Source organism: Dromaius novaehollandiae, chromosome Z (assembly GCF_036370855.1).
Source record: "Dromaius novaehollandiae isolate bDroNov1 chromosome Z, bDroNov1.hap1, whole genome shotgun sequence".
Classification (NCBI taxonomy): domain Eukaryota; kingdom Metazoa; phylum Chordata; class Aves; order Casuariiformes; family Dromaiidae; genus Dromaius; species Dromaius novaehollandiae.
In genome coordinates this window covers 84161724-84185064 of record NC_088132.1, presented here as the reverse complement: position 1 = coordinate 84185064, position 23341 = coordinate 84161724, and the positions used below count along the sequence as shown (strand labels likewise).

At 46.2% G+C, this 23341-nt stretch overlaps 1 protein-coding gene across 17 annotated transcripts in view; it reads left to right on the top strand.

Moving 5' to 3' along the window:
• LOC135325126 (transcription factor 4) overlaps positions 1 to 23341 on the top strand; it is a 208706-nt gene that overhangs the window by 102776 nt on the left and 82589 nt on the right. For 14 of the 17 annotated variants that reach the window (XM_064502725.1, XM_064502719.1, XM_064502715.1 and 11 more), the window contains 2 exons: positions 21576 to 21705; positions 21932 to 21981. The exons of the other annotated variants lie outside the window; for them this stretch is intronic. In XM_064502725.1, the coding sequence (XP_064358795.1) occupies positions 21576 to 21705; positions 21932 to 21981 (180 nt within the window). The remainder of the gene's footprint in view (positions 1 to 21575; positions 21706 to 21931; positions 21982 to 23341) is intronic. 17 annotated transcript variants of the gene reach the window in all.

Sequence of the window (23341 nt, the reverse complement as noted above, 5' to 3'; positions counted from 1 at the left end):
GATTCCTACTAGTGGCAGTTTACAAACCGAGCTGTGAAAGTAGTCTTATTGATGCATTTAACATCCACATACATCACTATTTATTGAGACAACAAACGACTTACTGATTTCGACTGAATTGCAATAACCAGAGCAGGTGAATGCAGATCACACACATACCTCTGTCTTTACCTGATTCCCAACAACTGCAGTAATTCTTAGTTAATTTTAGCAACCAGCCCTTAAAATCCTTGCATGCCTTTGCTTCCTATTGCGGAGAGCTAGCAGGATGACTCATCTTCCCAGTCCTCGCATAGCATTTGGGAATTTGTGCCTCACATGTGGTCTCACCGGCCCCCGGGCGAGACCCTTCGCTGCAGCCCCGGGCACCTGGGGTTCCCCGGTGCTTCAGGGCTGGGTCTCATCTGAAAACATATCTTCTCTTTGTTGCATTCTGCTTTTAGTTTTGCTTACAATCTTGCTGTATTTGAATGGTCTTGTATTACTGAAAGGGAGTTAGAAATTGTTTCAGCATTCAAAATGACACTACAGCTTAATAGGTTGTGTGATCTGTCCATTTTGCATGAAGTCTGAGACGCAGTAAGACGACTCATACTGCAATCCGCACGGATTCGTGTATGCACGGGGTGTTTATGGATGTCTGCTGGTCACAGGTGTGGATTTCCTTTGATTTGGGGGTAAAAAGATAAACTTGGAAACTAAAGGCAGGGATGCAACTGTGAGCTCGGGGAGACAATTTACCAGAAACAGATCATTTTTTTTAGCATCATCAGCTTCAGGACCCAAAGTGAGCCTGCATCTCGCATAGGTTCTCTACAGTAGTGGCGAGTGACCTAGAGTCAGTGTCAAAGAAGTGTCCTGCACCCAAATATACCCGATAGCAAACGGCAGAAGAGTGACTAGGCGCTGATGGGATTGCAGCATCACGGTGTGCCCGACGCGAGCCGTCCGGGGGCTGTGCAGGGCCTTGGCGGGCTGCGGGCTGCCCCCGCCGCACCGGTGCCGCCCCGCAGAGCCCACGTGGACCGTGCTGCCCGCCGGCGCTGGGGACCGAGGGGTGGATCGCCACGGGGTGAAACTCCGAAAGGGGAACTGCCGGCTCATCACCGCGCGCAGGGCGGTTGCCTGGAGAAACCGGCAGCCCAGGTTCCTCTTTTTTGTTCAAAAAAGCACCAACTGCATGAAGTGTCCACGGCTGTTGCTGGTCACTGGATTTCTCTTTGGTCCAGAACACAGAAGAGGTCGAAACCTTGAAACACTGATACGCGGCAGCCTTTTGGCAAGCTATTGCCCGCTCCGGGAAGGAGAGCACGAGCCCCGGGGGGCAGCCCGAAGCGGGGCACCGCTGAGCACCACAACACCTCTGCCCACGTTCTCCGTGCCAGCAGAATAGGTGTTGCCAGGATCCTGGCACGGGTGCATCACCTATTGCAGTAAAGCGATCCCGTAGCTGAGGTTATAGCGCGAGAGTGAATGCATTTCTTTTTCTGGATGATGTCTCTGAATGATCATGCTGTGCATTTCGAGGGATGAGTTTCCGCAGAAGTCAGCTGGTATGGACGCTGTTCTGCTATCTGTGTGGGTTGTTCAGTTGTAGCTCCGTGGCCATGCTCCGTGCTTGCATAGAGCCAGTGAAGATTCAATGGGGAAAACTTGCTACCCTGCCTGCTCACTCTTCATCTACTCACTCTTCTTTTCTCTGGTTTCATTCATGAAAATTTGAGGAATATTAGGGAAATATTAACAAAAAGTACAAATAATGAATAGTCCCATCCATGGAATAGGGTCTTTCTTCCTGCCATATGCATGCAGGCTCTTGAAATGTGTTGGAAAAGTGGATAAAATAGATGACCAGTGCTCCAGCAGGAAGGAGAAAAAACATTTCTAAAATGAGAATCCCTTGAATTCCCGCAAGGTACCGAAGGAATAATGCTTAGTGCTGAGGCTGGGCCATCTGTTGTCTGTTCTCCAGGCTGCAGAACTATCAGGATCCACCAAATTATTAAGGAGTATGAACCTTTGGGCTTAAAATAAAGCGAAAAGCTACAAGTCTATTGCAAGATTTCCGGGATGTGTTTTCATATCTATTAAAAAAGATTAGCTTATCTAGACAGACGATATTGAAGGAAACTTAGTGAATTCCAAAGCAAATGCTGGTGGTAACACTGCGGATAGTTCAGGAGACCCTGAAGCGTTCAGTTGTCTTAGGGACTTGAGGAGCAGGAGTTGTTGTGCGCGTGCCTTTTTCCCAAACGCGAGAGGAGAGTGCAGATTTTGTTGATTTCTGAAAGGTAAATTGCCACCTCCAGATGTGCTGCATTGCTCTCTGCAGATGAGTTCCTGGAACAATTAAGGAAAACTAAATACCTAACGATATTGAACTTGCTACCTATTAATCTTCTGGTAGGGAAAAACCCAACAATCTCTCTCCACGCAAACCGCAGCCGTGAGCTGAGGTTTCCATCCCTGTTCACAGCAACGAGAGAAGAGGGCAGATACACAGCGACCCGTTCACGTCAAGATGGTTTTTATTTCAGAGCCAAGGGCCCAATTCTGCTCTCACTGAAAACCATAGCGAATGCAACACTGATTACAGTGGGGATGGAAGAAGGCGCATCTTGGGACCTATTTAATTCCATTAGAGACAAGTCACCTAAGAAACATGTACTGAAGTTGTTGTCAAGACACTTTTGAAACACTGGCTTCCCTGAAGTTAATGACAAAAATCTCATTTCGTTCGGTAGAGTCAGGAGTTTGCATGTTGTCTTAATTCTGTGCTACTTACCATTTCCCCAAAGATCGATTTTTTTTTAACTGTGCTGATTTGGGGGGGATTAGTAAGGCAGCAGGATTAAGAAAAGTTTGCCCATTTTATTCCTCCAGCCGTTTTTCTGGTTTCCTGTATTATTCTGTGTTATTGGTTTGGCACTCGGATTGTAAATAAGAGCCTGCACTCCATAATGAAGGGCAATACATCTGCTTCTTTATTCAAAGAGCTTAATGTAAATCAGCACTTTCTAGTACAGTTAAAGCTGGTAAAGCCAGAAAGCGTTATAAGAAAGAGGAGCTTTGCTGCGTCAGCGCTCGGGGCGCGCGGATGGGTGCGAGGGCGCGCGCGGACTTCGCCGTGGGAACCGTGAAGCGGCTCCCGAGGGATGCGAGCGCATTGTTCAGGCTGAAGGATAAACTTGTGTAAATCACAATGCTTTGGTTTCCCAAATGACAGATAAAAATGAGGGGTTGCGTTAATTCTGCAGTGTTTATAAAACATTGATATTCCTTGGTGCAAGAGGATCTGGATATACAAAATACTGTTATTAGACTAATAGTAACGTGTGCTGCTTAGAGTACCATGGATCCACTAATCAGCTAATAGTCGATAGGACCAACTTTGAATAATCCAGAGCTATTGCGCTTTTCTGAGCAATAGTTAATTCAAGAAAGCAATGAATAAAGAGAACTGTAAAATGAGCTTGATGGCCAGAAAACACTCCCTAGATTTCCAAGGCAACACAAAATTAGACAGTTCTTTTAAAATTTGGACTGTGCCTTTCTGGCAAATGCACAGTAACTGATATTTAGTTTTCAAGGTGTTTTAACTTAAAATAAAATCCAAAAATCGTAAGGTGACTTGTTTTTGCTACTAACACTTTTGGAAAGGGAGTCTAAATGTTGTCTTTGGATGTACTGATCTACTTGATGCTCAAGAAATGCTCTCCAAAGCCAGCTGGAACCATCCCACTTCTAAAAGCTGAAGCTGGAATGAAGTGTTAAGGTGAAAGCTAGTGCAGTTATATATACTCAGCCAGCTTAAAAAAAAGTTCTGCTTCTATAATGTAATAAATTGCATCCAGAATGAGAACATACCTGCTAGCCTTAAGCTTGATTCAAGATACTGTGGTAAAGGAAAAGGCTGATCAACAGAATGACTTCTTTCTGCCTGCCTTTTCCTTGAGCCTTTTCTTCCCTAGCTTGTTGCATTCCTACGCTCCCTTTTCTCACCCCGAAGTCTCAAATCCCATGCCTCTGGAAGGAGAGCCAGACGGTTTCCAGGAACATACGGTTAAGGGCATGGCAGGCTATGAGGTCAAGTGAGTATGCCAATTCTGGCGTAGGTTTCTAGAAATTCACTTAAAAGTTCATGTAGACCCAACCTGAGTTAAAGCCTCTTGTAGCTGGCAATGTTCTTCTGTATGTTTTTCAATTGGATCTGGCTCCAAGTATTTACTGGACATTACAGTCCTCCTTGGCTCTGTCGTGACGTCCTTTCTCCTGCATGATCTTGGCTCCTCTCTGCTCTTTCGCGTCCCACCTTTTCTCTCCTCTGCGGTGGGGTGGCACGGGTAGGAAGGTGGGAAGTTAGGTGGGGGCAGCCTGAGGGGTGGACACCTGGGGAGGCTGAGAGGAGGCTTTGGCACGTGGTGGGGCTTCCTCAGAAGGTTTTCTTATTAGATACACATGGCCTTTTGTGCTCTCTGTGTTACAGCCAACACAGAGGGGAGAAGTCTTTGGCTTTGCTCCCTCTGAGCAGGTGGCAGCATGGCAGACACGCTTTCCACTTCACGCGGAAATGCCCCCTTTGCCATCCCTTTTCCATTCCCATCAGTTGCAGTAGGATTCTTTGAACCTTTCCCATCGAGGAGCAGAAGGAAAGCCTTAGATTTTAATTCTTGCATGTTTGAGGTTCGTTGAGCATAACGGAGGGAGTATATGATACACCTTTTGTATAGAAATAGTAGAAATATTGCTGGAAAACCTTAAAATGAGTATAATGGAAGTGAAAGGATATGCAGATTCCATGGCAAGCGCATATAAATTAATTTAGCCTGGCTGCCTGTGCCTCCGTGTCTGTGTGTCCAGTGAGTGTGTAAATCCTTGCATAACAGTGCTCTCATGCTGAGAAGGGAGTGGACAGAAATAGCTGTTGCCCATTTTCTTTTTCCTTCCAGAAGTACTGGGACTTCCTTTTTCTGCTGTGAATTATTGAGCTGTTGCAGCGTCTCTAATTATATGAAGAGCAGTCCAGCAAAGACAGAAGGGGAAAAAAAGCAGGAGGGATTATGTTTTTATCTGATACATACTTTTGAAAGGCCTTTCCTCAGTGCTTCATTCAGCATGAGGTTGAGACTAATGCGTATTCTAAAACAGGCTTCTGTTTCAAGGCACTGAAGAGTGGCTATTACAAAGATCCCTCTGGTAGCATCACACAGGGGCTTCCCACGTTGCAGAGACCTCACTGCACAAATGTCGTCCCACGCATTCAGATGCTTTTGGTTTCTTTCAACTCGATCAGCAACACTTTCTCCAATATCTTGTAAAGCACTTTTTTTATAGTGGCCTGACCACATTTTGGTAGGAAATAGCAGAAACGATAGCATTCTGGTGTCAGCCAGGGAAGGTGTCAGCAGAGGTGCCGCGTGTGCCTGCGTTCAGAGCTGCTGCGTTCAGAACCGCTTCTAATTTATACTTTGTTCGTGAACATCAGGGCAAAGAATCTCTCAGTTTTATTGGTATTGTATACAATAAGTTATTAAATTTCATCTCTGTAATACACCTGCAGTAAAATAACAAAACATTACTGCACTTAAGGAACATGTGTGTGTGTTGCAATGTTCCACCCCTCCCTTCCAAACAGCTGCTTACGGATTTCAAGATCCGTTGTATATATTCCCCAGAGCCCACCTCTAATAATCGAGACACATCTGCCATTGCAGTATTATAGGCATATGTAGTTTTATTGAAAGCTATACCTGTATATAAAAAAAATTAAATAACTCCTACCTCAATTAAATTGGCAAGCTACCTTTTCTGAAGATCATATCGCAGACCTCTTGAGACACAGCGAGTTCATTTTATTCTTCTCTTACAAATTACTTAGTATTTTTTTGCTTAGTCAAATAACTAGATTTCCTCACATTTTGGTGGCAAGATTCCTTCACCTATAATAATTTCTTCTTCATTCTCTCTCCCTAGAAAAACACACAAAAACTACACTAAGATGACAAAAGATACCCAATGTACCAAGGAATTTAGACTCCTGCAAAGTCTATCACTAATCCTTTTTTTGTGATTAGATATGAAGTGTCAGTGCCCTTAACACAAGCTACAGAGCTTTGTTTATTTGTTTTTAAATATTTGAACACGCTGACTTCTTGACTGGGCAATATGTACTTACCAGGCACAGCTGTGTGTGGATGTGATATGCTCCAGAAGAAATGTGGTGCAAAAATAAAATTAGGCTGTATTGTAAGTATAGCCTTTGGCTAAACTAAATTCAAAGAGAAAAAGAAGTGGTTCCTTGCCACTTGAGTCCAGAGTTTGCCCTCAGCTGGCACGGCGGTGCTGGCCGCTTGCGTAGGTATCACCGTGCACTTGGGGTGAGGAAGCGGAGTGGAGCCTCAGCCCGGTTTCTCTGGCTTTGTCAGTGCCCAGAGGGGAACAAGCAAGATTAATAAGCGAAATTCTGGCCACTGTCTGTGGCCAAGTCCCGTTCGCACCAGCGGGGCTGGGGAGCAGCATTGCTCTTAGTAGCTTCTGCTGCCCTTTATGGTTTGAGAAGGTCTGCCTCCGTCTTAGCTGCTGCACGAGCATCTCGCTTGGGGAGGTGGAATCATTACTTCTGCTCCAGAAGTTCGTTCTGGCGCCCATAAACTATCCTCCCGTGATCACGGGTACATTGCGGACTAATGTTTTTGATGTTACAGCACTAAAATAATGACATAAGAGATAAAATTTCCATGTTAATCAAATGTATTAAAAGAACAGACTTAAGTTCAGATGTCTGAATGGCTCATTTAGCAGAATTCCTCATGCATCCAGAAAGACACGGTTTCATTGTCCATATCATAATTGAAGAAACGCTAAAACCCAACACTGCAATTTAGTGGTAAAAGGCAGCGCTTTTCTCCCGGCCCCTGGGTTCAGATGTTAAACCGAGGGCTATTTTGTTGGCAGGGAGCGTTCCAAGGGCGCCTTCGAGAGCTCATAACCTGGCAACAAAACAACACCGCTGTTCGCGATGTGCCGTGATGGGTTTAGGTTGTGGCTGAGCGCTAAGAGGAGCCTGCTCGGCCTTTGCGGTCGCCGCGCTCAGACTCGCCGCGCTGTCGCGGAGGTGAGCGCTCCGCAGAGGGGACAGCGATGCCACCGCGCTGCGCTGCTCGTTGCTGGTTCAGATGTGGCCGGTGTTTGATGGAAGACCATCATTTTCCGTTTGACGGAAGAGGGGAGGCTGCTTTGAGGACGAATGCTGGCAGTGGTCAGGACTGGGGATGGACCGTGAGTGCCTCAGTGTCCAGGGCTGATCGATGGGGATGCTGCCCTTGGCATGTATGATATGGCATGCTGGGTAGGCTGCAACTGCTTATAGGCATCTTTTAATTTTGCTGATAAAAGTATTATAAACCCTAAAAAGTAAAGAAATGAGCTGCTGGAGTAATGGCCGAAACCATTTTTATTGCATACTTGTCTTGGTGCAGACAGGGGCTCTCACGAACCATTCGTTGCTTCCCGCGAAGCCAACAATCTTCTGTACCTCCTTGTGCTCCTGCCGTAGTGGTGAACTACCTGTTTCTTTCCCTCTCCCCATTAATAAGCCGTGATGTCCCTGAATGAGTCCAGTAACCAGCACGCTAGACACACTGGCTTTCCAGTTCAGCCAGTTGCAGGGTAACGACGGTCCAGCCAAGCGCTGCAGCAAAATATTGCTCTTTGCGCCAACAAAAAATCATATTGCTGTGGTGGCTGTGAGAGCATGTACATAGTCTCGCTGAAGATGCTGTAATTTGAGAGCTTCAGTCACAGAGCAGTTGGGGTTGTCTGGGAGCCCTGCAGGTCTCCTGGTCCAGCCCTGCTCCAGCAGGGAGCTGGGACCGTGTCCATTGGGTTTGAATATCTCCAAGGATGGAGACGGTACCACCTCTCCGGGCCACCTGGCCCGACGTTCAACCACCCTCCCAGTAAACAGGTGTTTCCTTGTGTTCATCCAGGACTTCCCCTGCTTTGGTTCATGCCTGTTGCCTCGGGAGCGGATCCGTTGATCGAGTGTTTTGGATTCGAGTCCCAGAATTTTAAATGAAGCTCCAGTTTCACTGGCAATTTTCTGGGAACATCGAGCGAGGAGAAGGCACACGTGTGCAGACACGCATGCACGACACACCGCCACGTGCTGTGCTAGCACTGACCGAATGTCCTGGCCAGCTCGCGGGAGGAGCTGCCTGCTGCCAGCCTTCTTCTGGTCCTCTCCCCTGGTTCTCCACCATTTCAGCTCCAGGGTCGTCCATGATTTAGTCAGGATCTGTGCTAGCTAAGACAGCTATTAATTCTTTTCTACAATTCGCAGAATTTCTCTCTTGCTTTGCAAACTTCCTTACATTATTTGCTGTTGCAGTTTAGACAATCTGAAAGTTGTCCAAGTCTCTCCAAGTCTCAAAGTCTAGCACTTCTCCTTAGCTTTCGCTTTGCATGGGCTAATAATTATTTTTTAAGTCCTTCAGATACATAATTAAATAGTTCAGTACATGAATGCACTGCGAAATCAGTGTTTTCGCAAACAAATGACATGCCTTTAGACAGCAAGAAATTGTAAGTCCTGCACAGCCGGTAGAAGTTTTGTGCCTGTGTTGCTGCATGCTCTTTGGGAAGGTCCAAATGAGTTGTTAAGTTATTGTTAAGAGTTTTCATACTCCAGTAAACCCTCGCCACCTCATTTTCACATAAGCTTTTTAACTTCTTTCTTATTAAAAGCTGGAGAAAAAAGGAATAGATTTGCCTTCCCCTGGAAAGCCTGTGCCCTGCTCGGGCAGCGGTGCCAGCCTCAGCCGCGCTCCCGGCTGCCTCGGCGTTGACCTTGGGTGAGCTCCTGTTCCAGGGACCCTCCGGCCCCGCTTCCCTGTTACGCAACTCCTTCCTTTGCTTTTTGGCTTGGGAAAGGAGCAATTACGTTTGACAAGTAGAGATTTCAGGGAACGTATGAGAATATGAATCTTGCCATCTATTTATGTATGGAATAATTAAAAACAATGACTAAGTTCTGCTATCATCCTTCCTAAAAAAAGACAACCCTCAGATACCTCAGGCGCACAGGCGATATCAGATGGCTCCGTAGTTGTCATGGAGCAGCCCCTACTTCTTTTTCTAATTCTTCCTCTTCTCACAACCGAAGATGATTTTTCAGCTTGTTTTAATCCGATATAAACATATTTTTGCAGGGCAGCGGGGTGCACTGCGTTCCGTGTGCGTGGGGTTTAGGGTGCTGAGCCGCGCCGAGGGTGCATCCCCGGCCGGGTACAGGCTGCTGGGGCGTCCCCGGTTAGCCGGCAGCTCTTCCGCGCGGTCGCGGCTGTTTGCAGCGCAGCAGTGCCCAGGTTAGGAGTCCGCATCTGCAGGCTGCCTTCTGTCAACCGATGCACCAGAAGCGGCTTGCGGTGTGTCCTTCTTGCTTCCCCTTTCCTGTTTTGCTTGATTTTCGCCGTTCCCCTTTCGTCGCTTTCCCCCCCATAACCGACTCGTGCTCCGCTGCTGGCTGGAGCGCGCGTGCGGGGGGGCTGCGCCGGGCCCTCCCCGGTGCAGGAGCAGCGCTCCAGCCGTCTCCTACCTCGGAAATGTGGATTTCATTATTTGGTGCATTATGCGGATAATCAAACTCTTCATTCAAGTGTGCGAGGGTTTTTTTTTCCCCTCTCTTTTAATAAATATTTTGAGGCATTTGTATTAATTAGGGCGTAGTAAAAGCGAAAACAGAGAACAAAGAAACTCGCGTTTTTATTCGCGGCGCGGTTGCGCGGGAGCAGCAGCAGCAGCAGCGGTGCCGACTTGCCACCCGCGGGTCTGCGCGAGCATACGGGCGCTGGCGGGGAGCGGGGCTCGCCGGGGACGGCTCCGCGCTGCCTCTCGCCGCCCCGTGCAGCCGCCGCTCCTCCGGGGAAGCGGCCGGTGCGAGGTGCTTAGCGTGGTGCCTGCAGACCAAATCGTTTGGGAACCGAAGGGAAACTCGCAGGGAATAAACCCTACGCAGGCGGAGAGCGAAGCGGACGCGCTTTCCGGGAGAGGACTTTGGTGGCCCCGGCCGGCTCGGCGGTCGGGGTCTTCTCCAAATCCTCGGTGCCAGCGAGCCGGCGGTGCTGCGGCGGGCGTTTTAAAGACAATTTTTCCCCTCTGGCTTTGGAAAGTGCCAAACGCATTGTCGGTGCTTAACAAATAATAAATAATAATAGCGCCGGAGCCAGGTATTTCCTTCTGCCCGTGCAGCAGCGGAGGTGCGTGTCTGCCAGGCACGCCAGTCTCGCTGCGGCGTGTTTAGCAACGACGGAGAAGTTAATATTTTTATTTTGTTTTGAAGTTAATGACAGAGTATAGCCATCTGTCTTCATGTTTATAAGCCTTCCGATTTTTTTAACTATTTTCTTTCTTTGAAAAGGGATCTTGCTTGACTGTCAACATTTTTTATTAATAGTAAGGAAAGGATAGGCTATACTATAATTCAGGTAGAAGTATGGATATTTTCCATATCCTACTGTTTCAAAATTGTCTGGGGGAAAATACATAGAAAGTCTAATAAAAATGGCCTGTATTACTGAAATATAGTACACTTGGGTTTTTCTCTGTCTCTTCTCTTACATACCTCTCTAATAGACAGGCTACCTTTATGGTGCACGTGGTGGATAACGAGATACTGTGTCCAAAAATAAAATTTTTGGAGGAAGAGAGTTTTTTTATTTAATGCAAAAAAAAAGCAATTAACTATTGAGCATATTATAGCCATCTACAGAAAAAATAAGCAAGAAACTGCCCACTGCTTTATGGCCTCATACTGCCACATCTTCCCCATGACGTGGGAAGAGTGATGGGCTGCTTGAGATTGCTAACATAATCTTCAGCGTATCTCTTGTGAACAAGATGATACAAGATAAGTTGTTTCCCCAGTTTGAAAGTCCTGCTTGCGTTCTTGCTCCTGAAAATTAAGATTTTAAGGACCTCAGAGAAAGGTTTCATGAGGCCATCCTGAGTCAAGAAAAGGCCCCTGTATGTTATCCTGCAGCTGCATCTTGCTGGGAACAGGGCATTGCTGCCTGCTCAGTAAGGCTGCTTCAGTGACTGTTGTCCAGACACTCCTCAGCAGTTGTATCCCGGCTCATTGCTCCCCTTTCTGTAAGCCTTGGGCCTGAAAGAGTGATAGAGTGATAATTCTCCATGAGTCCTTACTATTTCCTTTTCATAGATATACATTTCCAGGTCAAATCAAGAGCAGAATGGTCATTTTTAGAAGTTTTAATTCCATGAAGACCAGTCTTGGATGGACTTTGTAAAACGATGGATTTTCCAGCTTTGGAATAGCTGTGAAAAAGTACCGCTAGCGTTAGTGCAAATCACCACGCTCTCCTTTTGGCAGTATCAGAAGACGTTTTTAGCGTATATATCCGTCTTTATCCCAGGGCATGCCTGCAACGTGACATTGGAGTCATATATGCTGGTTTCTACTGCTAACCGCTCATGCTACTTGTGGGCCCATCGCGCACGCTCTTGATGCCGTAGGATAGACCTCACCCGACCGTACGTGCGTAGAGCGTCCCGGCCAGTTGTGCAGCTGCGAAGGTGCGATGGGAAACGACCTATTGCAGCTATTTTTCAGCAGCGTAGCCAGGACGAGTGAGGCTGCTGCCTCCTGTGCCCTTGCCCCTGCGTCTGGGGAGCAGAATAACAGCACTGTGCCGTCTTTGTCCGGTTACTAGAAGCTCATTTTGAAGTTACAGGCTTTACAATTTTTGCCGTACATCCCGTGCTGTCTCTTTGCCTTCTTTCCCGTTCCTTCCTTTATCAATGCAGTTGCTCCCAGGTGTGTGACAGGTACTTCCATAGGCACTCGAGTGCCATGAGAGACAGCACAGTATCCGTGAACCTCTGCTCTGCTCCGTGCTCCCGTCTTCCTGCGGGAGCAGGGCTTCGCTCTGCAGCCTCCGCGGTGGCAAAGGGCCTCGGCACCTTCGCCGTGCAAAACAGCGGGGGGAAGAGCACAACGCCAGCAGCAAGCTTGGTGCAGAGAGGGTCTTCTCTGCCTCCGATGGCCAAAATGCCACCTGGGCAGGTGCTGCAGCAGCACGGCGATTTCCCGGGCTCCGGCGCAGGCCGGGCAGACGGGGCTACCCACGGCGAGGGTCTGCGGAGCCTCTTGGAGCACGCGAGGTGCTGCCGGGCGGGAGCCCGCGCTGATGCACGGCCGCCCCGGCTCCTTACCCGCGTCAGCAGAAACAGGGGCTTGGGTTTTTTATCCTTCAGATTTCTCAGAGCAGCTGAATTTGCCGATTTTGCTGTTGTTGTAGGATGCCTCCAGCTTTTTGTCCTGGCTTAAGCCCAAGGTGACTTCAGCTTTACAGATTTGACTGGAAACGAATATGGCTTTGCAGTTTGTTCAACCTCGGATCCATATACAGTGGCTACAGCCTCAGTTTGCATTGGAAAGCGTGTATTTTAAGTGTATGAAAAAAACGATTGCAAATAGCAGAGGAAATTTGAAATAGAGGAAAAAAGAAAGATGCTACATTTCAAATCTCGTATCAGGTCATTAGTGTGCTTTATATGTGCTTGAATAACATAGTTCTGGAAAAAATAAACTTGATAACGCTGCAGACAGAAGCCTCCTGTGACACGAAACGCTATCTGATACATGAACTGCTTAAGCTGAAGTCTTTAATAACCCTTTCCCAAGAAAATAACAGCATGCCACTGCCTTTGTCGCATTGCCATGTGTGCATTTACCTAAGGAAGAAAGTCCTTAGTCATGGGCCTCCTATCTGGTACGCTAGGTTATTTAAGGATATTTAAATTGCTTTTAGTCGGTGGATAGCATTTTTTTCCCCAAACTCCTGCTTCTGCATTAAGAAGGGGGAGGGCATTGTTTAGCTTTCAGGCTGATGAATAGTAATAAGTTAAGCAAAACATCCTCTGAGGCACTTAAAATATTTAGCATGGGTTTGGTTGTTTTTCTGGACAGGAAGTTTCTTTGGTCTCTTAAATGTTTGTACGGTAACTTTTCTTTGGTTAAAAATATTACTAACACAATTTCAGAGAAATGCTCTTTCCCATGCATTTGGACTTCTGTACGCCTTTTCTGTGTTCTCATGTTCAAAGGGAAAACAATAATTATATCATTAAAAACGGGAATTCAGCCACAAAACACCTTTTCAAGACTGAGGCATGTCAGGATATTTTGCCCTGTCTGAGACAACTTGAGCCAGGATTTTTGTTGTAAGCTGTTTGTAGTCAAATGCTTACACAGGGACGAGCAACGATAATTGACTTGTTAGGATCGCAGTCTTTTTTTAGGGTTTGTAATAATTTGCCAGAAAGAAACATTTTAAGGCGAGTAGTGGTAGGACATCCTTACTGACTCACATTAAAGCGCTTACTCCAACTGAAAAAAAGCAGAGACCAACTAAGAAGTGCTTGCCAGCAAGTCTCCAGTATTTTTCTCAGGAAAAAATAGTGCAAAATGGTCTTTCTCTGCAGAGCCTTCATTTCTGCATGTCATTAATCCTCTCTGCCTCTTATCTGTCTTCCCCCCAAAGAAGTGACCGCATTGCTGATGCTTACCAGATGGTATCGGATTTGCGATGTTTGGAAAAGTAGGCACTTAGGGATGCTCTGAACTTCAGCATTGCATAGAAATTACAGATATCTGTGTGCCGTGAAGTGCTGTGAAAGCCAGTGGCACAAGGAGCTGCGTGGTTCCTTTCGTGGTGAGCAGTCCCATACCCATACCAACAAGTACAAGTTTTATCTGGTTATTATCCAACCCTATCTTCAGTGATATCTTTTATGGTGTCTTTTACACCGTATCTTAGTATTCTGATATTGTGCAGTTCTTAAAATCTTGAAGCAACTAACGGGTCTGAACTCGGGTACGCTTTGCAGAGATGTTCTGCAGAAGGTGGTGGTGGTGGCGATAGGCGGGCTGATTTCCTCGGCATGCTCGCTGCGTGTGTTCGGTTCCCATTCCCGCAGAGAATGGGCAGGAGGGGATCTTTTGATAAACAGGAGGGATGGTGTAGCCCAGTTGCGGTATCCGAGGATGTGGCAGTTCCCGTTTCCAGCACCGCCGTGTTGCTGCGTGAAAACGCAGCGGGCAGCGCTTAGCTGCGTGCGGCTGCACAGCAGTCCTGCGAAACCGCGGGGCCGGGAGCAACGTGGGTCTGCTCCCGCGGTCGCCCCGTGTTGCTGTCGGTGCTGGGCTCCCCCTCGGGCATCCGCAGGATCAGGAGGCGGCAAGCGTTGCCGGGAGGTAGCTCCATCCCTGTCCTCCACCGCGCTCGCGCAGCACCAGCCTTCGCCCGGCGAGCACAACGCCAGCTTTGCTGGTGCCCTGTATACTCCCCGACATATAGTTTGCACGTTACATACAAGCATTTATTCAACGGCATTTTTTGCAGCAGTGAGGTCATTCGTACTTTTATTTGAGCCCTAGTGCAGGAGGTATTTCCAGCTCCGAGCATTCAAGCACAACCTCATAAATTGAGCAAACTCTCTGTTTTATAAAGTGTGCCCGTTAGTGGAGGAGGAGGTTCCTTCTTTCCGTTGAAATTTTTTTGCCTTATGCTGGTTCAGTTGAGTCACTTCTTGTCCATCTTTTCTCACATATTATCAATTAAAATATTCTCGTGATGCTAAGACTTTAGGAGAACACCAAATATTGTGCGGTTGATGGTGAAATCATTCCCTGTAAATGTGAAAGATGGGGATCAATAATGCAGTTAAGTAACTAACCTTTAGTTATAAGCAAACAGCAATGTAGTGATTTCAGTCCTCATGCTTGGTGGTGGATGCAGGGATAGGAAGAAGCAGATACACACCAAGAGTCCTTGTGATAAAACTCAGGTAAGAAGTTACAGGTTATTTTTTTCTCCTGCTCACCTGAAATAGGTCAGGAAAATCCGTTTGTTTGGGTTAAACTGGATGTTGTGTTAGTGTACCGGAGGTAGAAGAGCGAGGCTGATGGCTCTGCAGGGAGCCTCCTTGGTCTCCATGGAGCATCTCCATCACGGGGACGTAGCTCCTACAGCCGAATGTGCCATCCTCGCTGTCGGCAGGCTGCGGAGCCGCGGCCGTGCCCAGGAGCCCTCTGCTCATCCTCGTGTCCATCAGATGCTGCTTAAACCAGTAAATGACCTCTCAAAGTTCCTGGGTTTGTGCTGAAGATATATCCCATGCTCACAGAGCACAACTGGGAGAAGGTACTTAAGAAAGGTTTAAACTTAAAGAGCAATTTTAAATTACGCAGGGAAAGAAACAGTGAAAAAATAAAGAACTAGAGAACTAATACTAATGACATTAATGCACAAGGCTTGGTTGAACATGAAAAATTATTTGATAATACCTGCAAGTGTTTTTTAATGGAAAAGGTCAAAGTCTGAAAAGAAAACTGCTGAATGCTGTGCGCAGCTATCTGAGGAGGTTGCCCTAGAAGGTAGAAGAAACGAAACAAAAGGTTATTTGCCATCAGACAGAGAAAATAAAATAAACATATTAAAATTTCTCTCACTTCCCTCATGTGAGTGTTCATGAAAAATTAAATCTCCGTAAAGAACGTTCCCGTGCTCTCTGAAAGTCCAAATGCTTGTGCAAATACTGTACGAATTAGGGTTGGTTGAGTAAAACAGGAAAACAGTACCTTAGATTGAAAACATACTCGGCGAAATGCGAGGAAATTGTTTCTCTGTGTTTGCCATCACTGGTTTGCAATTTACACTTGGCAGTAGAGAAAAACACTGGACGTAAATGACACACAGAAGATTTCACAGAGGGATGCCAAATTTCCAATAGTCAAAGAAAGGAGTATTTGTAGGAATTGGACAGATTATGAACAGATGCCCTGATAGTCACATGATAAGTGGAAATTTAGTTTCATAATTTGATTAAAAGCAGAGGATTGAAATCACAGAAGGAAATAACCAAGAAATGATTCAGATGTGTATGTGGCATTACTTTGTTAACTTGACTTAAGTGAAAATTCATAAACTGAGGATAGAGCATGTAAAAGGAGCTGAAATCTAGATGTTGAGATGTAATATTGTATTCTGTGATTTTACTGAGGGAGAAGAACACTGGACAGTTGCATTTAGAAATTTCTTATATATAGCCAAAAAAATCTCAGAAAAAAATGACCTGCTATTCATCCATTTCAGCACGACTTAGAAGGGATTTCAACAAATTCAAGTTGCTTTGTTTGCAAATTTGCGGTAGAATAGGTACTGAAAAGCCCAAGGCAGATGGTTGAGGAGCAGCAGTAGAAGACGAGGTAGCTGGCCAGGGAGTGACGGGCACTAGCTAGCACGGAGGAACCCATTTACTGTGGCCTCGTATTTTATTTAGAGAATCGCAAACTATCGTACTGGATACTATATGCACATGGAAGATTTCAGCATTGACGATGATCACAGTACACCGTTTGTGCTCTTTTTGCCTGAAGAAAACCATGATTAGATTACGCAAAAGCCCCACGAGGTGCAAGTAACCCGCGAGCTAACGAGAGCCGGGGACTGTGCGCAGGCAGGTGCCGTGCTGGGAAGCACTGGGAAGCACTGGGAAGCGCTGGGAAGTGCTGGGAAGCGGGCACGTGGGCAAGAGGGCAGCGAGCCCAAGGGCTTCCCCATGGCGCGTGAAGGACGTTGGGCAATGCCGGGAGCCGCCCGGGGAGAACTGGCGCTTGGGAGGAAAGTGAGGACGGTCTAAGCATGAATGAAGCAATCAAGCAAGCTTTCATTTTTAGAACAGTAATGAATTTTAATTTAAAAAATGTTTTGACATTGCGAAAGAAACCAGGACTCTTATCTTTAGGTGAAGTGTACGAACTCTCATAATGCATAGGAAATTCATTGCAAAGCAGACTTAGTTTTGAAAGGATACATTTTGGCAAGAGAGTTGATAAAGATAAATGAAGTATGTACATGTGCATGTGTTCATGTCAGTTTAAAGGTCTAGTGTATGTGAATTTGTGAACATGCACGTACACGAGTATATGAGCCACATGCATGAGGAGATGGATGCACACGTACATGAGGAGATGGATGCAAACATACACGAGAAGATGGATGCACACATACACAAGAAGATGGATGCACACGTACACGGGTAGATGGATGCACACGTACACGAGTAGATGGATCACACGTGCACAACGAAATGGATGCACACATACACGAGTAGATGGAAGCACACATACACGAGTAGATGGATGCACACATACATGAGAGATGCGCACATACACAAGTAAAAGGATGCAAACATACAGGAGTAGATGGAAGCACATGTACACGCCTAGATGGATGCACACATACACAAGTGGATGGATGGATGCACACGTACACGAGTAGATGGACACTCATGTACATGGGTAGATGGATGCACACGTACACGAATAGGTGGATGCACACATACATGAGCAGACGGAAGCACATGTACACGAGAAGATGGATGTGCACATACACAAGAAGATGGATGCACGCGTGCACAAGTAGATGGGTGCACATATACATGAATAGATGGATGCACACGTACACGAGTAGGTGGATGCACACATACATGAGTCTCACATGAGGCCAGAGGGCACCCCATTTTTGGGGCAGTGTCCCTGCGGGAGGGCCGCCATGGCCCGGGCTCCCACCCCGCTGCCCGACGCTGGGCCGTGCTCCTCCAAGCCCCCTTTCCTCCGTCCCGCAGCGGCCCCACGGTGCTGGGCTGGAGACTGGGTCACGGCGTAGCGTGAAGAAGATGTCAAAAAAAAAAAAAAAAAAAAAAAAAAGCACAGGCAGGATGTCAGCAAAAAAAGGCCTTTCCTGAGATATTTTTCCCTCGCCTGTGCTTGCCGAGGCTTTCAGAGTGCAGGCTTCAAGGTCATTTACCTTTAATCTGAATTAACGTTGCATTAAAAAAAGGCAGCATTCTGCCTTACTCTGATCTCACCTGTTTTGATAATAAAGGATAAATATGATAATATTTTTAAACCCGTTTCTTACCTATGAGGTCTAAAACAAATATTTCAGTGAAGCAGTTATTTGCATTCATGCGCTTTTCCTTTGAAAAGCAAAACTTGGAGTTCACAATGGAGACAACATGTGTTTTTTCCGGGAGGGGTAATGTCATATCCACCTGCATGTTATTTTGTATTATAAATGTGGTTTTTTTCTCTGCACCTAGCTTTAAGTCTTTGCTTAGTTGTCCGGGTTATGGAGGCAGAACTCAATAGTTGGTGACTTGTTTTACAAATTACTGGAAATACGGGCAGGGTTGTGTGTAACAAGGAGAAAAGCAAATGCCTCGCAATTGATAAAAAATACAGCTGCACGTCTGCCTTTGCAAATGGATTGTGCTACGTTGCGTTTATTTTCTTCTGTGATTTTTTTAGCTCAAACTTCAAAATTCAGCTGGCAAATCCAGTATCTTGCGTGTTGTTTGTTACGGAGGGAACAGGCTGCAGACGGCACGGGGCTGGGGCCGGAGGGGCTCGCGGGGAGCGGGCTGCGCTGCGCCTGTGCCTCCGGGACTTGGACGGCCGAGCGCCGAGATGCGCAGCCCCTCGCTCGCTGCCTGGCGCAGTGGTCGCACCCAAAGACGACCCCAGGGCCGTTGCTTCCCCCGTAGAGAGAACAGACACGCGTTAAACCCCCGCCCAAAGCCTGGGAAGGAGTTTGACAAATGTAACGCTTATCTCTTCAGCTCGTCCTTTCGTAATGGTAAATATGAACTTTGCTGCCTAGTAATTGGTTCAGTTTTTAAGATGCGGCTTGGAGCGGAGGGGAGCTCCGAAGGCTGTGTGAGCCCCGGCACCGTGGTCTGCAGACGCTGCATCTTGCTCTTTGTTGCGGGCCGTTAGCGGGGTGGCACGCAGGCGGCGCGGGAACAAATGCCCATTGTTCCTTGGGGAGCATCTCAGAGCAAGTTCCTATATATTTTTATCCGAGCTTTCCCGCCTGGAGCGCTCGGCGAGGTCCACTTTAATGCACAAACCACCTCGCGTTGGTACCTTAAAACACGGCCTCGCTGTCCGACGCCAGACAAAGGAGGGATTTTTCCTGGGTGGGTTTGGTTTGGTATTTTTTTTTTTCCGAGAGGGAATAAAGAAAGGAGCGTGTGACAGTTATGATGAAAGTTTTTGCGAGATGTTTAAATAAACTGGTCTTTGTGGCAGGCGCGCTCCCCGTCCCCTCCTCTACCTGCCGGTCCAGGGCGCCGCGGCCGCACGGTGCAACTGGTGGCACGGAGAGGTGCCCGCTCGCTGCGCCGGCAAAAGACGTGCAGCCTCTAAAACTGGTACCTGTGTTTATCTCTGAGATAATAACACGAGTCTGGGATTTTTTTCCCGCAGAAACCTCTGCATCTTTTTATAGAGAAAAATGTTTGGATGAAAAAACAAAAACAACATAGGGTATGTGTATGTTTTCTGCTCCTAAAGTGAATCTTGTTTAATCTAAAATAGTTTGCAAACGCTGTCTTATATACATTTCTTTAAAATCAAATTAAATCTAGTAGGATGGATATAGGAATTTATACAGCTGATGGCTGTAAGTCTTTCAGACTACCCGACATATGGATAAACCATGCACAGATTTAGCAGGTCTGTCTTTATGTTAAGATGTATACGTGATAAAAATATATGACTGAATAGAGTTTTTTGTGGTTAGCACTGTTTCATTCTGAAATGCTTGGAGACATTCAATAAAATTACGTTTATTTTCAGAGGATATTCACAATGAATGGTAACCATTTTTTTCAAAGAGTTTCTGCATATATTTCCTTGCCATTATGCAATAGGCTTGCAACCATTTTTGTCGGTGCAGGTGTTGTTTATTAAAAGGAGCGTAGTCATCGCAGGTGTATATTAGACATTAGCTAAATGTACAGATATTAGCAGAAAGTACCTTACTACTGATACTTTTATATTTTAACATCTCTGGGGTTTCTGTAAAGCCAAACGCTACGCTGCACATCGAGAAAGGGTCTCGCCCCGAACCAGCCCGAGATTAGTTGTCGATACCCCGTCGGCGATTTTCATTTTGCTTCTCTGGGAAAAAAAGTAATATAGTTTTCTAGAATCAAAAGTTATCTCTGAATGTTTTTGGAAGTATAGTAAAGGAGTAAGGATGTTTTAATTTCTGATTTTCCAGCTCATGGCTCATATTTGACCAACTGCTTTCAGGAGAAGACATGCCACTTTGTTGAGCTATTTAGGAATCAAAAAGACTGTCTTAATTTAAAACAAGGAGCCTTTGTTTTAGTTGGTGACTGCCTTGTGAAATTTTTCAGTTCTCAGCGGGTTAACCAGGGAACAGGGGCAGAGTCATAATTGGCCTATTTAGAGTATTTTGCATGTGAATAGTGTGTTAGTGAAGCATTACTAAGTCTGTTGTGAGTGACATGGTGATTAGAATTTAGATTAGGGAAAACACATTCTGTACTTTATCAAGTACAGTAATTAGTTCAGTCAGTAAAAGTTGATTACAAGTAACGATAAAGTTAGATTTTTGGTACTTAATTTTAAAATTTCTTTATTAAATGGTAAATTTGTTCTTAATATAAATGGTAGTATCTACACCTGTTTTATTGCATATCAGAATAATTAAAAGAACAATGTGTTCAATGCAGAGTATAATCAGGGGATTTATATATTATGGGTAAGTTTCAATGTAGTTTATAGCAAATAGAGCATTACTCAAGAAACTGTTCTTCTGTCGTAGTCGCTTAAAGATTTCTAATTTTTCTTTAAGTATGGGTCAGCTAATGTTTTCTGCTCTTTCGTGGAGACCCTAGTCCTTCGTAGCTCAGTAAATTTTGCAGTTATTAGGACGCATCTTGTTAGTTAATGGTAGAGGCATAAAATGGATATATTGAAAGTCCTTCGCTGCTGCTGCCGCTGCTGCTATACAATAGCGTTAATTGTTTTGGGTTTTCTGAGGTCGTTTTTTTTTCCGATAGTGCTGCAAAAAATATTAATAATGTCTAATTTTATTTTCATATACTAATTAGGTATTAAGTACAGCCTGCTGTGTAGATTTTTGTATTGCAAAACCTGATATATTTAATTCGCAGATATGAATTTTGCCTTCCGTGGGAAGCTGGGACAATGAAGCTGTCTCGTGCGCGCTGAACCAACGGCTCTATCGGCAGCAGGATTTATCTTTTTGTTAGTTTTGTTGTTGTTAAATACGTAGACTGAACTGTCTTGTTTGCAGTGAGGAGACTAAATTACCATCCAAAATGTTCTTTAACGTAACTCCAAAAGTTTTAAAAGCACGGATTGCATTTGAATAAGTAGGCAATAGTCTCTTTTAGATGTGAATAATCGTATTTTAAATTATTTATGAAGTAATTTATGAAGTGCTTTGTGTTTTGCTAGTTAAAGGAAGGATGCTGAAGTGGAAATTTTTTGCAATGGCTCCTTTAAAATTTTGGCAGGTTCTTGTTGCCGTCGCCCGTGGAAGTCGCTTCGCTCTGTTATTTTAAGGAATGAGAAGAGCTGGGGTTGAGGAAAGTCGTCCGGGGCGCGCGCGCCCGCACCCAGCCCCAGCTCTGTGTTCTTCCTCTTGCAGCAAAGTCTCCTCGGAGGCGACATGGAGCTCGGCAGCGCCGGCGCGCTCTCGCCCACCAAGCCCGGCTCGCAGTACTACCAGTACTCCAGCAATAACCCCCGCCGGCGGCCCCTGCACGGCACCGCCATGGGTGAGTGACGCCCGGCCGCCGCCTCGTGCCGGTCCCCTCTGCTGAGCGTGCGCGAAGCCCTAAAACCCGCTTTTTCAAAGCAAAGCGGTGCGAGGCGAAGACAAAGGCGCTGATGCTCCGGCGCCGGGTCCGAGCGCTTTGCCCGCTCTTGCCCGCTCGCGTGGCCTGAGCAAATCCCGCTGCGCAACCGCCTGTCTGACCAAGACACCGCTTTCTCTCTTTGCAGAAGTACAAACAAAGAAAGTTCGGAAGGTCCCTCCGGGTCTGCCGTCCTCGGTAAGTACCGCCGCGCCGCGCCGCGCCGGCCCGCGCGCTCGCTCCGTGCGGTCGGAGGGGGAGAGGTGCCCCGCCGCCCCGCTTGTAGGGCGCTTGTCCGCGAGGGCTGCGGACAACGTGAGGGTGGTTAAAACCTCGTGGCTTGCCCGGGCTTGGAAGCGGTTAACTGCACGGGGAGGACACGCGCGTTGCTGCGGGGCAGCGCGGGCGCCGAGAGCGCGGGAGCGTTCACCTGGGCGCGGGAGCCGGCGGTCGCCTGGCGTGCCGCTCGCCTTCTTTGTCAGCCTGGGGATGATTTATGGATTTGCATGTTAAAAGAGATTTGCGGAGGGGATTTATGAGGAATGTGCATGGGTCTCGGCCCGGGGTGCGGGGCAAACGTCTTCATTTTCCGGGGCAGCGTCTGCGCGGAGGCGGCGGCGGCGGCGGCTGCGTGCGCAGTGCCAGGTGTCAACCAGTGGAATCCAGCTGTTACCAGAGGCATTATGGGTTATTTAATAAGTAATGATATAGCTGATAATTACCCCGGGTTTTCCCAGATATTCTAAAGAATATCCGCGAGTCTTTGTAAGGAGGGGTATGGACGCCATCCAAACGAGCGAGATTTTTTTCGACGTTATCCTGCCGTCTCGGTATCGTGCAACCAGAAGTTGGTGTTGCTCCCTGGTTCTGCAAAGTCCTTTGTTTCCTGATGCAAACGATTGCGCTGTTATGTTCCCTTTCGTCACTAATTGTGTAAAATTTTGCATTTTTTCTGAAAAAGCTTTATGGTGATATGTTACATCTTTTAAGAGAATGCTTTTAAAAATTCCTTCAAATGCAAAAAAATAGCAGTTTTAGAAAGAAATGATAAGATATTTTAGTAAATATAACACAGTGATTAATACAGCTAAAATCGCATTTTATTCCGGTATTTTTATTCTAAGTTTGTCTCCCACTATTTAAAAATTCGCTGCATATATTTTTATAATATTAGCTACAAGCAGAAAGTAAAGCACTCGAGAAGGGACAGCTTTCTTTTCATACCTGGTAACTCTGTTTGTTTTATCTATAAATCTGGTTATTAGGAGGAGCTGAGTGGTAATCAATCTTGCGGAATATATGAACAAATTGACATGTTAATCTCAGATGAGTTTTATGCTTTTCCCATAAATCCAGGTAAATCTGCAGTTTGCAAACCAGCATACTTTCAAAGCCTCAGTTGTTGTAGTGAATGTGCTGAGCAGTAGTTTCACTCCTAGTCATTTTATAAATAATGAAATGATAATGTGAAAGTGAAAAGCACGTACGAAGATCCAAATTTAACTGCGCAGATTCTTGTAATCTTTATGGAATTAAAGAAATACAAACATGAATCTTT